The following is a 16,208-nucleotide window of genomic DNA, read 5'->3' on the forward strand; positions in this document are numbered from 1 at the left end:
TTGCATACCTTATGTTTGGGAAGTATTTCCTTAATTCTAAAAAAGAAAATACGACAGGAGAATAAATGTTCAGTACATTTGTGAAGACTGTGCACAAAAGGTTGCTGTGCATGCATTATATATATGCTGATATATATGCCTATATATATGATATATATGCTGATATATATGCCTGTGCTATTTAGAGAACATTAGGGGTTAATCTTTGGTGAAGAGTATGCCCCTCTATTTGTATAACTTTGCATATAGAGGCAGGAAGGCTTCAGTTGTGCTCTGCTCCTGGTTTCATACTGTTACAGTGCTTCGTACTGATTCTATTTTTAGCCTTGTTGCCAGGCAGATCTTCTGTGCTTCCTGCTGATTCTCAGCCTCTGGTATTCATGGGCTTTTACAAACTGATCTTCAGGAGCCAACCAGCGTGACTATGCAAATCTTCAGTCCAGTCGTATGAGTCAAGTTTACTTGCTCGGCTTGCTGATAAGATAACAACATGGCTTCAGGGGGCTCGTTATTAGAGTATATTATTTACACATGCAAAACATACTATACTTTTTAATGTAGGCAAGTAAGAAACCAGGGAGAAAAGCTAACTCAATATTGTAACTAGGCTTTAATTTGTCACGCTGCGTGAGCTTGTAGTCCTGCCTACTTCCCACATTTATGACTTTGGTGGGAGGTTGGCAGTGACCTCAGTGTTTGACTGTGCATGCGCAAACAGATGCATTTCATTTCCTTGAGGAAAGGAACTCTCCTAAGAAAAAAGAAGTATGCAAGTAAGATGTTTCTGAGAAATCAATTGGCTACACCTTGGGCAAGGTTTTCAAATTGCCTTTTTCGATCATGAACATTAAAGTCTCCACACACTAGAATATTTAAACTATCGTTACTGTATGGTTCTTTATAAATACTAGTTTCTTAATGTTGAATCTCCGTGTTTTTTGCACATCCTTTCTCTTCTGTTTTCCCATGAAATTTTATTAGTGACCTCAAAGGGCTACTAAAGATAACACCAGACTATTGTGAGTTTAAATATTCAGTACCAAAATATAAAGGTCACACTTGCATCAACTCAGTTTATAGGACATGAATGGAAGAAATCGGTAAAAGATGTACGAGTACATAATAGTTGGTTTTCCCTTTTGGCACATTACCATCTTTTGCAAGACATTGGTAATGTTAAGTATTGCATAACTTTAAGTATCACTTAAGTAAATATTAACTTTCTTCTTTAAAATGAGTATATATCTTCATTAGGAACTGAAAACCTACCAGAGAGTTGTTTTCATATTAAACTTTAAAAGCCATGTATTACCATGCCTCTTTTAGCTCTAGGAGCTGATGTCTGCATGTTTGTGTGAAAATAATTAGTTTTGCACATGCTATTTTGTGGTATTTTACTTTAGAGGCAGTATTCCATTTTCCTTTTCAGCCTGATAAAGCTGTTGCTTCTGATGAAGTAAGAAGTACAGTGGTACCTTGGTTTTTGAATGTCTCGGAAATTGAATGTGCCACACGGCTTCTGTATTTAGTTTTCCAGAAGTAAATGCTTTGGTTTGCGAATGTTTTGGAAGTAGAATGGTCTTCCGGAACGGATTACGTTCAAAAACCGAGGTACCACTGTAGTAGTGTGTTGTATAGAATGTAGACTAACTTGCATATGGGTAACTGCTAGGGGAGACAACTGTTATCTGAAAACACCTGTAGATTTGAGAATTTCAAAACTTTGGTATTGAATTTTGAGGTAAAATGAAGTGTAAATGGTTTGCTTTTCCTCTGGACTTCTTTTTCTTTTCTTTTTCTGTTGAATGAAATGTTCTCATGTCTCCTTCACTGAAAGGGAATGTGCAGGTTGCACATCTGAGTTATACAAAACATACGTAAGTTCAACTCTGGGCTAGGCTACTTGTTTCTCACCATTTCTGAATCGATTGCAGTGAAAACCTCCAGTTCCATATTTTCCTGTATATTTTTGTAAGCAACCACTTTTAAGCCTTATGCTTTAAAATGTCAGTTAAATGTGGTGGTTAATCTTCAGACTCCTTTAACAAAAACATTTGAAAGGATTATGCATTTAAAGTTTTCTAATTATTTAGCAGTTATTGTCTGAAAATAAGAAATTATCTAAATGTTCAGTAGTAACATCTTTTTCTTGTTGCTGGGCAGATATGAGAGTGCACACTCCTGATTGGTAGTTGAGTATCTGCTTCCTCAAGCCAATCGGATAAGGTAAAATTATACGGGGGAGAGAACTCGGTAACAATGAAGCAAGCTGCCGATTTATTTTCCCTGTGTGAAGATCACACAAACTAAGAGTGTGGCTACAGCTGGCTCCCTCTTGGGTATGTTTCAGAAATTACAAGGTCTCAAAGAACAAGGGGGAGGAGGAGTGCTATTACTATTATTACCATTATTTATTTTTTTCCTCATTAATGTTCTTTTGGGATGCTGAATATTGTGTAAAGGAGAAAATAGTTTTCTGTGTACAATAGCTTAAACAGCCCAATCTTAATTAAATGCTTAGGAGGTAGAAATAAGATACATAAGCGCTAACTTGCAATTAGACATAATTCCTCTTTGTTGGCAATATGCATGCTTTTCTTTTTCAAAGAGATATACTTCATTTTTATTTAATGTAGTAGAGAACATTTGTGGCATGTAAATTTATATTTGTTCTTTTTTTTGTAAATTTATACATAATTTTACTAGCTCAAATCAAGCTTATTAAATATAAATATATATCTATTTCATTTTTTGATGAAAAACTAATGTATTTACAGAATGTGATGAAATTAAATATGAAAATGAAAATTAATCTAGAACACTGATTCTTCCATATGACACTCAACACGCTCCCAGATCTTCTTTGTGTGGTATGCATAAAGTTGAATTTTAATAGGTAATTTGGAAATGTTCCAGCCAGATTCTAGAAAAGGAACATTTTGTTCGGTGCTCTGTTTTTGCAAGGCTGGAATCTACGACCCTTTATCTAGAACTAGATACACTGGCCAATGACTGTCCTTAATTTCTTTGCAGACATTACTACATGCAAGTCAGTTTTGCTTGTCTAGATTATATGGAGTAATAAGTTGCAGGGTTACCATGAATGCTACATGATTATATAATTTTATTCTTGTAGAGATTCTATTAGTGCTTTGGACAAACACTATGCTTTTGCGAATGCAGTGGCTGTGCTGTTCTAGAGTACTTATATTATGTAGAGAACCACTGTATGCAGTCATTTTGTATTCTAGCTTATGTTGCTGCCTTTTGAGAATCCTTTTACAGTCTCCCCCCCTGTTGCCAGGCAAAACTCAAAATACTAGCAGCTGATTGGCTAACCTTTTCAGCTACTCAGGAGCTGCTCACATGAGTTTACGATTATGGGCTAATCCACAGCAGCTATGCTAATACTTTCTTTGTTGCCATGCAGCAGTGATCTCACTTAAGGGAAAAACATGGGGGAGGGGAGGAAAACTACCTCATTGGTAGAGCAAGGATCCTTTTGGGTATCATTTTAAGATCCAGTGGTACACTCCTTTTACCATATAAGTGCTTGCAACTACAACATGGGCTAGCTTATTACTGGGGGGGGGCAATGATTGAGGAATCTTTTGTGGTTGCGGTGATTTTATACAAAAGGATAAAATGTTTAGCATATTAATGTGACTTCTTATGGAAGGAGAATGTGTGGTGTTTAGATACAACACTGCTATTCACTACTATTTATGCATTTGTATACTTTTCTAAGGTGAGCATTAGGCGCTGTACTGTAAAACATCATTTTCTTGAAGGAAAGCTGTTGAATTCTCCTGTGATACTTCTTTATTTGGCACACAACCAATAAGGGCATATCCATAAGAGGTATGTTTGGATGCATTAAATCAAACCAAACAGTACTGGAACATAAACTTCATTAAAATACCAGTTGTCTCTGGGGGCAGTTTGAGAATCCTCGCTTACACTAGAAGAGATCAAAACTCACAATGCAGTATCTTTTTAGATACTTCTGCCTTATGTACATGCAGAAATTAGCTTAACTTTCTTATGAACTTGGTCTTGTGAATCATAACACCATTTTGAAGAGGCTTAAAGTATGGAAGTTGTTACTCACTGAATAAGATGAGTATGATCTCCCAGAATCGAATGAATATACACCTATTTTCAGGTAAGAAAACAATTTTACCATTCCTCTGCTCTTCCTAGAACCAGAAAACATATGAAAGAGAACCGCTGATTGGCTTGCACGAATATGGCCAAATTATCTCAAGTGCTCTGTGTGATCTAAATCCCCAGCAGCTTTGTGTGTCCTATTTCCTTCAGTACTCTGAGTTCTATTAAGTGGTACAGTGTGCACCCTTGTGGATGTGGATTGAAATTGTACTGTAAAACCTGTCTTTACTGCATATGATATATAGGTAGCTTAGCAAACCATCTTTCATTTGTTGTCTTATTACTTAAACATTGCATAATGGACAGGGTTGCATGCCTTCAACAAAGATCTGGATCCTTGGCAAGATAGAGAAATTTCTACGTAAATAAGTGAATGACAAAATAAAGATAAAATTACAATTATTTTGTTAAGTGTTTTAGCTTCTATGATTATCAGTTGCAGGTCACATAATATGGCTGTCATGATAAGGCTTAAATATTTTTGTATGACAGTCAAAATACCTTAATGATAAATATCTTAATGATAAATGCAAATTTAAATAGGTCTAAGGCAGCCAGCCAGAACTTCAATAATGTTCTCCAGGAAACTTTTTAACTGTTGAATTTGTTAACTCATCCTGCACAATGAAAATCAGCTTATATACATTCATCCTGTTAGGAAAGTTATGTATGTATAACAGTTTTTGTTACATAAATAACAAGTTGGCAAGTTGTGGTTTGAGAATGCAATATCAGTTTACAATACTTGTTTCAGTGTTTGCTCGTTCGGGGCCATTTGGCAAATGTGAGTTTCTTGTAAAAAAAATGTGGCAGAATTACAAGATGAGCAATTTGGTGCATGTTCAACTAAATGATTTTAGGAGTTTTGTGCAGACAAAAGACAAAACCATTTTTAAAAAACATCCCCTCCCAAGGTCTGTTTTGCACATCACATTAGACCACAGTTTAAATAAATGTTAGAATAAAAAACCTATTAGTGTTCCGTGTGAACTCAGTTCGGTACCATAATGATGCTTTGTTAACAATGGTTTGTGTGTGGAAAATAAACCATGGTTTGTTGCTGTTTTACTGACTTTAATTATGGTCCAGTATTGCATGTGAGCTTTGGCACCTCCTTAACTGATTTAAGTGTGGTTTGTTTCATTGACATGTCCAAATCACCCCCTACACAATGTAGACACAAGGGAAGAGTTTCTGGAAAATGTAACTGCTCTCAGCACCTCTTATTTTACATTTCCCGAGGATGACATCATTGGCTGATATAATAATTTCCCTTTTCTGAACCCAACTCTGTTCCATTCCTGCTTTGATTTGCTTCTGCAGCTTGAGAGGGAACTGAAAACTTAAATGGAACTTTTTTGAATTATAGCTTTGGAGATGTTTCGACTGATGGGTGATTGATTGGCTTTGGTTAGCAAATTAATGTGGTGATGAAGTGCTGTCTTAAAAACAAATGACTTTCTCCAAGTAGCACACACAAAAATAAAATGCAGAAACCCAAGAATGGGAGTCAAATAAGGGGGGTGGTTGAAAATGATGTTCCATGCCATTATAGTCACTATAACAAACTGGTGAAACTACTTAAGTTTGTATTAAGCAGCCTTTCAACCCTGCTGACAGCAGAGAAATCTGGTAATTCCAGCGTAGGTGATCCTAACTAAACAGAATGAATTCATGGTAACAACTGGTGGTTGGTTGAGAGAAGAAAAATAAGAAGTGTGATTACAGAGGAAAGGACTAGAAGGAAAGGAGCATGAGCACTTCTTTCTTGGAGGAGTAGGTGGGGAGAGCAACTATTTGATGACAGTTGCAGAAAATCAAGTTTCCCATACCCTTGCTTTCACAGACAATCCATGGAGGAGAAATGGTGATGTGGTGAGGCTGTATCAGCTGTTAAGCACCACAAACGGGTCAGGGAAGTTGGGTGGAGAGATAGCTAAAGGCAGGAAGTAGGTGGGATGGAAGGAGAGCGAGTATGACAAGGCAAACCATAGTTTCTTTGACCATCTGTGGCTTGGCTGTAACATGGTTTGTTCTATAAAGCACAATTTCAGAATGGTGATGTGATGTGTGAACCAAGCCTACGTGAACTCTGAAGTTCCTACATTTATCTGACTACTTCAGGAGTTATGTTCTGCAAAAGAGCAAATTAGGAAAAAAAATCATGTTAATTATATATTTTTCATACTGAGGCTTATAAAACACCAAGGAAAGGGCACATTTCAAATCATCATGTTTAATCTAGTTCCCATTTTTTGCTTAAAACATATTTCCTGGGAAAAGATGCATTTTGCTGTGACAAATTATTCTGTTACAATTTAATTTTTTAAAAAATGGTATTAAATTTACTATTTATTACCTTTGGAACATATTTCAAAGCTTTTAGTCATGCAGCCTCATGCATTTTGTATATTATAACAACAACAACAACAACAACAACAACAACAACAACAACAACAACAACAATAATAATAATAATAATAATAATAATTTTTTATTTATACCCCGCCCTCCCCAGCCAAGGCCGGGCTCAGAGCGGCTTACAAGCAATAATAAAAACAAGTTGAATAATTACAACTTAAAAACAAAATTAAAATACAACATTAAAATATTACAACATTAAAATAAAATGTAGCCTCGACGCAGGAGGAGAAGGAAAGAAAAAAAGAAAGAGAGGGAGGGAGGGAATCAAATTGGCTCCAAGCCAAAGGCCAGGCGGAACAACTCTGTCTTACAGGCCCTGCGGAAAGAAATCAGATCCTGCAGGGCCCTGGTCTCATGAGGCAGAGCGTTCCACCAGGCCGGAGCCAGAGTTGAAAAGGCCCTGGCTCTGGTTGAAGCCAATCTAACTTCCTTAGGGCCCGGGACCACTAGGGTGTTGCTATTTATGGACCTTGAGGCTCTCCGTGGGGCATACCGGAAGAGGCGGTCTCATAGGTATGAGGGTCCTAGGCCGTGAAGGGCTTTAAAGGTCAAAAGCAGCACCTTAAATCTGACCCTGTACTCTACCGGGAGCCAGTGCAGTTTGAAAAGCACTGGGTGAATATGCTCCCATGGCAGAGACCCCGTGAGGAGCCTCGCTGCAGCATTCTGCACCTGCTGGAGTTTCTGGGACAGCTTCAAGGGCAGCCCCGCCTGTGAGTGTATTTGCTTTAGAAGAACAGTTGGGAAATTAAAGATTTCTGTTCGATTCTTTCCTATATGAAGGACAGCAGGATCACATACTTGAAGGTTTGAAGTGCTTAGAACTTTGCAGAATCAACAGCTGGTAGTTAATGGGCAAAATAGTGTTTGCTCATGATAAGGAAACCGAAGACCCATATTCAATATTCATAATTTACACAATTTATGATCTGCTGTGTCACAACAACCACAAAGGATGTTGATGTGAAGGGAACGTGTGTAAAACGCTTGTTCCTTTTACAGTGAGAAGTGTAGTGTTTGTAATGTTTTGTTTTTATAAGTGCAGGAATATACAGACTTTTTTTGCAATAACAATAAATGTATACCAGTGCTCTTGATGTACCAACCACACCAAAGCCAGAAAAATGGAACAAGGTGATCTTGGTAAAGTGTGTGTGTGTGTTGCATTAACATTCATTTTTCTTAAAAATGTATACCTTTACAGAATCAAGATGGAAAACAATGAAGAACGTCAAAGAAAGGTTTTTAAGGCCCGCAAAACCATGAGAGCAAGTGACAGGCAGCAGCTTGAGAGTGTCTATAAAGTAAAGGAGGAACTTCTGAAAACCACAGATGTCAAGTTGTTAAATGGGAAACATGAAAATGGGGATTCAGATCTTAATTCCCCGTTACTCATTTCTGAATGTACTGAGGGCAAAGAAGTGAACGGCATAGAAGATTTATGCCTTGACTCCGAAGGACAAAAAATGGACTCTGAAGAACTCACGGATGCCAAAAGTCCAGATGTGAAAGAGAACCAGGTTAGTGACCTGACTCCTAAACTTGAAACCCTGACCCCTGAGAACATTGTTTCTGAGCAAGAACATGAGGATGCTAGCGCTACTCCAGGCTCTGATCCTGAAAATCAGGTGCTTGACTGTAATATTGATAATGACTTGCAGGACGAAGTCAAAGTCAATGATGATTTGGACCACAAAGATAATTGTATAAAAGACGTTTTGGACCAGAAAGCCACACCAAGTGAGCCTGAAGAGGAAAGCAAAGTAAGCTGTGATATTAATGACAGCTCAGTAGAACCAGTAGAAAAAAATGAGTTAGCTCTTGCTCCTGATACACCTATGGAAGAAGAAAAGAGTACCAAGGAAACTCCTCTAAAAGAGAACATTGATGAGGAAGCAATATCTAGTAGTATTGATACAGATGTAAATCCAAAGGAGGAAGCTACTCAATCTGCAGAACCTCTAGAGACCAGCACTCAAAAAGCTGTAGAAGATGAACCAGCAGAAAACATTTTGGGAAATACAGCCACAATGGAAACAGAGGAAATTATTCCAATTTTAGAAAAGCTGGCTCCAGCAGGTGAATTAAGTTGTTTCCCCAAATCTACTATGCTTCCAGTAGAAAATTCTAACTTTGATGCAGAAGATAAAGCAGAAAACCCATTAAATTCTTTAGCCAAACATGAAAGCAGCGAAAGTTTGCCCAAAGAAGCTTTCTTGGTACTTTCAGATGAAGAGGAACTCTGTTCTGTTAAAGAAGCTGAAGTGATAATGCCGAATGATTCAACCCCTTCAGGTGAGTGGTATTTTTTCTTCCTTTCTTTAAAAAATAAGTCATTTCAAGACTGTTCTGAATTATCTTCCTGTGTTCTTGGAAATTTGCTTGCTTGTTTTTTTAAGGGAATGTGCTATTCAGCAGTGGACAAGTTAATGTTAAATTTAGTATGAATTTTATCTATTACTTTTATGCTAGATTATTAAAGGATGGTTTCAAGAGTTCTACAGAGCAAACTGCTGGTTTACCTGGAACAATTCCTGTCTGAAGGCTGTCCTAAACATGTATGACATATGCTACTGGTTACTACTTGTGGTTTCTAGTTACAACACATGGATAATAGAAGAAGCTTGATTTTGTTGCTGTTAACAAGTTCTTGGCTTTATGGAATATTTGAATGCAGTCGGACTGGGTTTTATTAGTTCTAGTTTCGCCTTCCCTACTCAATGTCTACTTAGCTATTTTGTTTCATTTGTGAATCACTTACTATAAATCTTCTCAAAGCATTTTAACAATAAAGCCATCAACATTAAAACATATATAAAACAATTTCATATGTAAGAGCAATTTCAAATCCAATATAGATATAGAAATCTCACTCCCCATTCTGCCAGCTGCAATACTTCAGTGACTATTTCCAGATCAAGGTTTGTTGTGGAATTTGATGCTGTTGATTCACACAAGATTTTCACATTGTTCACATAATATCATCATGAAAAGTCAACCTGTATTTTTTAACATTTAAAATTGGAATTTCCTCTTCCTGCAGAAATTCCATTAAGTAAAAACAAGCCGTTACCATATGAGCACAACCTAGTTATTTTGTTACCAGCAGTCTAAACAATAGGAACTTGCCTATTTCACTAATTACTATATGCTGAAAACATGTCTATATTCTTAAGATTGCAACATATGTGAGGTTTTAACTAGTAGGTAGCGGGCTAGATATGTTTTTGAAAATGCCTGCACACAAGTACAGAACTATACATGCACCCATAACAGGAAAAGGCAGCAGAGGACAGGAAAGTAGTGGTTGAGGAGAGAGGCCAGAGAACAGCGTAAATATTTTATCAAGGACTGTACATCGGTGAAAGTGAGAATAGTGAAATACCTATGAATAAAGTCTGAAACATGAAGTGTGTGGGCAGTCACATTCCAGTGGTGCTCACAGAAAAAACTAAATCCAAACAATCAGTTTCTGATACAAAGTCCCTGTCTAGAATATGCTATATTTGCTATTTCCTTTCCCTTTTGAGGAAAAGGGATTCAGTGCAAACTTGTATTTTATAGACTTTCACCACCATCTTGATAAATTTTGAAGCCATAATACAGGTGCTGTAGATCGTTCAAAAGTTGTGTAGCTATGGTCTATACAATCTGCTGATACTCATCATCTTCAAGGGTGCTCACGAGTCAGTTCTTGAGGTTCAATGGATTACAGTGGTCAGATACCAATTATTGAGGAAGAGGGTAGAATTGACTTACCTGAAGCTGATATGCAGGACTTCAGACAACAAGGACCACCTGAACACCAAGTAGCAAACTTCGATGTGCACTGCAGGCAGCAAAATTGCTTTAGCAGTTAGTATGAACTCACCTCCCCTCAAATAAAGAGGACCACCCATCTTCTCTGCCTAATCTGGATTTATATTATTTCATTTACCCTCACTCAACATTACAGGGTTTAGACACTGGTTCACAGTGGAGGTAGCTGCCCTGGGATGAGCAGAAGATGAAAATGCAGTTGGGTATCATCAGCATACTGAGGAGTGTATGGACATAAATTTGACCACAGACTTCATGTAAATGTTGTGTTGGGGACAGTATCAAACACTTGAGGAATTTCAGGACAGTATCTCATAATTCTATATCCTGAGACACTAATTGGTATGAAATTACTGTATAAAATCTCTAGACCTTTACAAGCCCAGAAGAACAAATGGTCAGTATTTTCAAATATAGTTGAGATATTTTGGATCACAGCTAGACTTTGCAATCAGTGAAACTAGAATGGTCTCTGTAGTTCAGTCTGCTTTGATATTATTTCCACAAAGAATGCCTCAGGCCACAGCCACTTCCCACTTAGTGCTCCAAAATGTAAATGAGATGGCCACAATCTTGATGTAAAGTTGACTTCTTCAGCAATAGTGGCCACTGCTTTTTAAAGATTAACGTCGCATGCCTCTCCCAAAAAATGGCACTGATATTTTCCTTAACTCTTGGAACTATGTCTTATAACTGGATGCAACTAGCCAATGGAAAGAATAAAAACAAACTAAAAGAAACAGCTGTGATGAGCAGGTGCCCTGATGTCCTAACAGTTTTATACATAAAACAGCTTTCTGTTTTTGAGCTCCACTAGTTGAAAGGCACTCGGAGCAGCTAACAATTTAACATGTAACAAAAATCACATGCAAAAAACCAAGTAACCAAGGTAAGTAAGTCTTAGACGAAATCAGCAAGTTCTAAAACACCTCGTCCAGGAAAAGGTTCTCCATCTCATGCCAAAAAGTCAACAAACACTGCCCTGGAAGTGCATTCCAAAATTGGGGCCTTTTCAGTACATCACCCCAGTTTTGGTCATGATCCTTTTCACATTCAGTGGTGGAGGAACTGTTAAGAAGTGCCTTTGAGGAATATCTCAGCAGTGAACCAGTGACATATCTGGACATACTTTCTGGGTTAGTGTACTTCTACAACCTGTTTTACTATATTTAGAAGAAATCAGATGAATGACACTTTGGATGCAGTGGGTGCAGGTAAGAACATCTCTACTTCCATCATCAGTATGCCATAAGTCAAATGTATTCCATATATGTTTGGTTGGATTCAGCTGAGGGTTGCACCATTTGTCTTCAAGCTGTCATGATGCTGTCATGATGCTTTATTCTCTGCAATCCCCCAATAAACCAGAGGGTTGCCCAACTGCAGCTACAACAGAAGCACCTATTTGCATTTTCTTTTGAAATACTGGATTACAAATCCTTCATAATTCTGGACAAGGTGAGCTCTGTGAGCTTCTGAGGGCAGATCATTTTGACTATTTAGGAGTTGCAGTTCTGGTTAGTGTCCTGGCATTCTAACCCTGTATCAGAAAATAATCTGTCCATGATAAATGTATCATTGTTACAACTGATCATCCTATTTTTGGCTTGTACAAACAAATTAATAGTCTATGTCAACAGTATATTAGGAAAGTTCTATGGCAACTATCAAATACTAAGCTAAATGCTTCAGTGTGTTGCTGTGGATGTAGATGTTTCTCAGAACTACTGCTTTGGAAAAGACTTTCACACAAGATGCACACTTCTCTGTATACATTTAGAGTTTGCTAGGCATCAAAACAGGCAGTATGCTAACAGATTTTCCAGGCCCTCCTTAGCACCTAGTGCAAAGTGCTTGAAGTCACAGTTGGTTAAACTTCATAGGGGATACATGGCTGAAAGGATAAAATCCCTATAGGCTACACCTGTACACTTATTTTCTGCTGGAGCTGATGGGTCTAAAATTGCCCCACCTTGCACTATCTAGCCAGGTTTGTAGTGTCTCCATAAATAATTTAGATATATGTACTTGCTGATACTAGAAATACTGTATCCAGCATCCACTGAAAAAAGATTTTGAATGGACATGGCCCATGACTGTGCTGCTCCTCCTCCTTACCTGAGCCCCATAATATACTGTCTTCCTCCATTGCCTAATTGGGTTGATGTAACTTCTCATTCACAGTCACTTGCCAGAACCTATTATGGACAGTCAATTCAAATTATACTCAATATTTCCCCCTTCTCTCAAAAGTAGCCATTAGCATTCAAAAAACCTTGCAGTCAACACTGTAGGCATGGCCAGACTTGGCCCTCCAGATGTTTTGGGACTACAGTTCCCATCATCCCTGACCACTGGTCCTTTTAGCTAGGGATGATGGGAGTTGTAGTCCCAAAACAGCTGGAGGGCCAAGTTTGGCCATGCCTGCGGAAAACACTAAAACATCCACACTCTACATAACCAAGATTCACCATAAAAACCTACTAAGTGAATTTGATAATTCATGTAAGATCATCCATGAAAGCATGTTGACTTCACTATGTTTTTTCCCCACATTTCATTGTCATATATATTTGTCAGGAGCTTGTCCTACACTCGAGTAGGACCCTGGCAGAGAGACATGCCCGACTGGCATGTTCTCTCCCTCCTGGTTGATCGGGAGCTGCAAAAGCTTTCTTCTGCCCGAACATCACAGCGACCGATGCCAACAGACGTTGGCACACCTAGGGATCCGCAGAGTGTTTGCAGTTTGCGTAACAGAACTCCGCAACTCAGCATTTTGGCTAATCTATTTTATTTACATATAAACACACACGGAGCACTGCAACATGGCTCCCCCTCTCTCTAGCATCAGACAGCAAAGAGGAAAAGAGCAAAGGACAATAGTCCCACTTCACGGAACACAGTAACACAAACATCCTGTCTCTGTCACTTCCCACACTGTGGAGCCAAAACATACACCATCATGTGATAGACAACAATCCCATGACTGCAATCACGGAGCAGGAATTCTAACAGTATTGATGGATATGGTACTTGGCTACCTTATCAAAAAAGTTCTTACATAAAACTTTTTTTTACAAACGGACTAATTTATATTTTCCAAAAACTATGCAAGCATATTTAAGGACTGATGTGACCTGTATAGGTTCTGCCTTGTTAAGAGACTTCCATTCCTTCAAGAGGTGCTTAGCTGGCATTGAGGAATCCTGAAATTGATCTAGAACCAGGGTTGTTGACTGACTCACTTTTTTTATTTTAATAAATAAAACTTTTTAAAATAATCGTTTAGTAACTATAAAATAAATATACAGATTTAATAAACAATAATAATAAATGAATGGCAGAACATGAGGTTGAAATGGTAGAGTTTGAGAGAACAGATGGTGAAAATGAAATGTATTACATCTCTGGTCTCCACCTTGAAGGAAGGATCAAGTGGCAGAGTTACTTTTGCTTTCTAGGCAACACTTTGGTCGAAAGAAGAAGGGGGGAAATAGCATTCAGAACTCCCTTGTTCTTTTAAACAATTAGAGCAGGCTTTTGTTCTGCCTTCAGGCCTTTTATGAGCAACCTCCCTTCCCTTCTCGAAGCCAGAAAGCAGCTCACATATTGAATGTAAATTTCAACTGGCAGATGGTGAAATCTCTGAGTCATAAATTATAACCCTCTCAGAAATAATTAAGAAACAGAGGCTTTTGCAGACCCCGTACCCACCAGGATCTTATGGCTTTTGGGCATGATGTTGATTCCTCCACTCACAATTCACTTAACCTTTTCAGAGTTCCAAGGAGCTGACAGCTTCTTGTTCTCCTGACACAGAAAACTTCTTTCAGAACATCAGGGATTAGTCCTCTGTTCACTGCCCCCCCCCCCCCCGGAGTGAATTTTTTAGCAAAGAATCATGTTTGGCTATCATTTATCGCCACATAATTATCTCCATCAGCAGCCTGCTGACAAAAGATGTTCAATCTACCATGTTCCTCCCCTGGAAGTTTGCCTCACTTCTTGGCTCTAGATTCAATCTAGTATATATCGAACTGGGCTCCTTTGGGAGGAAAAGTGGAATGGAAATGTAATAAATATATAGTGTGCATACCAAATCTGCAGGAACACAGATGTCTCCCTAGAATCTGATGCCAGAACTGGATATGATCAGCATACTGATGATCCCTCAGCCCAAATCTCTGGATAATGGTGACCTCCCCAGACATTTCATGAAGATGGTTTCATGTAAATGTTTTACAGACTGGAGGATGAAATTGACCTCTGCAGCTATAGCCAGTTATATCAAAAGCCACTGAAAATTCCTGGGGATTAAGATGTCTGTACTCTCCCTGTCCGTTTGCCATTTTAGTTTCAAAACAAGGACAGAAATCGGATTGAAGTGAATCTAGATCATTCTTTTCAGGAAACTCATCACAGTCTCTAGAATTGAGCAATTTGGCTTCATCACACTGTTCAAAATCCATGTATTCTGCTGGATTGCACCCTTAGAACTAATAGCAGATAAGAAACCACCCTTTGTTAGTGTGTGGGCAATCATAATTGGCCCATACACCTTCATGAGTTTGGTGGGGTGGTTGGTGATCTGGACTAGGGCCTGAGAGATTAGGATTCAAATCCTCACTCAGCTGTTAAGTTCTTTGGCTGAACTTGGGCCAAGTCCCTGCCTCTCTGACTAACCTACCTCATAAGTTTGTTGTGAGGAAGGGCCATAACTATGCATGCCACCTTGAAGTCCTTTGGGGAAAGGTGGAATAGAGATGTAGTGCAAAAAGTAAGATCAGCTACTCTGTAACCAGCTAACAAACTGGTTGTGATGAGAGAGATCTTAATACCTCAACTACACATGAACATTTGTTCTAAGACCCACACATTTATTCAGATGATTTCTATGCTGCCTATCAATGCAAACATTCTCAAGGAGGCTCATAACAATAAAAGCCAAACACAGCAAAACATTTCCTGTTTAAAAGTTTAACAGATAAAACTGGCAGCACTAAGACGCCTCTTTGGGGAAAAGAATTCCATAAATAAGGTGCCGCAGCTGAGAATGCCCTTTTCCCAGTCACCATCTGCCTTTAAAAATTCTGCTCTTGATAGTGGAGGCACCTGAAGGTGGGCCTCTGACTGCTACCTCAGTGTTTTGATGTGCTGATACAGAGGTGGTAGTTCTGAAAGTTTGCCTGGAATCAGGAGATTTTAAAGTAAGCAGCAGCACTTTGAATTGCTCTTGTAAACAGTGAAGAGATACTCCCTTTGATTGGTCCCAGTCCAACAATTAACCTGCATTATGAAATAAGCTATGTTAACTTACGATCTCTCTGTGGCTTTTGATGCCATTGGCCATGATATTATCCTAGAAAAGCTCTATAGAATGGAAATTGGGGACATTGTGTTACAATGGTTTTGGTCTTCCCTATGGGACCAAATCCAGAAAGCAGCACTCTTTGGCCCCGTGGCAGTTACGCTATGGGTGCTACTGGGAGTGGTCATTAATATTGGGGGGGGCAAGGTGTTGTTAGTACTCTAATTCCCTATAACATCTGAATCCAGAGAGGCTGTGCAGGCCCTGGATTCATTACCTGGCCACAGTGGTGGGACAGATGAGAGACAACAAGCTGAGTTTGAATCCTGGTGGTTCCTGGTCCAAGAAGGTGGTCAATTGCCTGCCCTGGATGGGGTTGCACTCCCCTAAGGAGAAAATTCACAGGGAGTGCTTCAAGATCAATCTCCTGAAGCCTCTCCAGATACCATATTTTTCGCTCTCTAGGATGCACCTTGTTTTAGAG

At 38.7% G+C, this 16,208-nt stretch overlaps 1 protein-coding gene across 13 annotated transcripts in view; it reads left to right on the forward strand.

The window, feature by feature from the left end:
- ATF7IP (activating transcription factor 7 interacting protein) overlaps window positions 1-16,208 on the forward strand; it is a 66,549-nt gene that overhangs the window by 26,509 nt on the left and 23,832 nt on the right. For 11 of the 13 annotated variants that reach the window (XR_014539034.1, XR_014539035.1, XM_083573757.1 and 8 more), the window contains one exon: window positions 7,799-8,889. Coding sequence is in view for 10 of the 13 variants with exons in the window: in XM_083573756.1 (XP_083429882.1) it covers window positions 7,799-8,889 (1,091 nt within the window). In the remaining 3 variants the exon portion in view is untranslated. Of the gene's footprint in view, window positions 1-2,289; window positions 2,340-3,639; window positions 4,166-7,798; window positions 8,890-16,208 lie in introns of those variants that run through there. The other 2 variants (XM_083573760.1, XM_083573761.1) reach the window with 2 other exon arrangements.

Source organism: Podarcis filfolensis (assembly GCF_964270895.1).
Source record: "Podarcis filfolensis genome assembly, chromosome: 10".
Lineage (NCBI taxonomy): Eukaryota > Metazoa > Chordata > Lepidosauria > Squamata > Lacertidae > Podarcis > Podarcis filfolensis.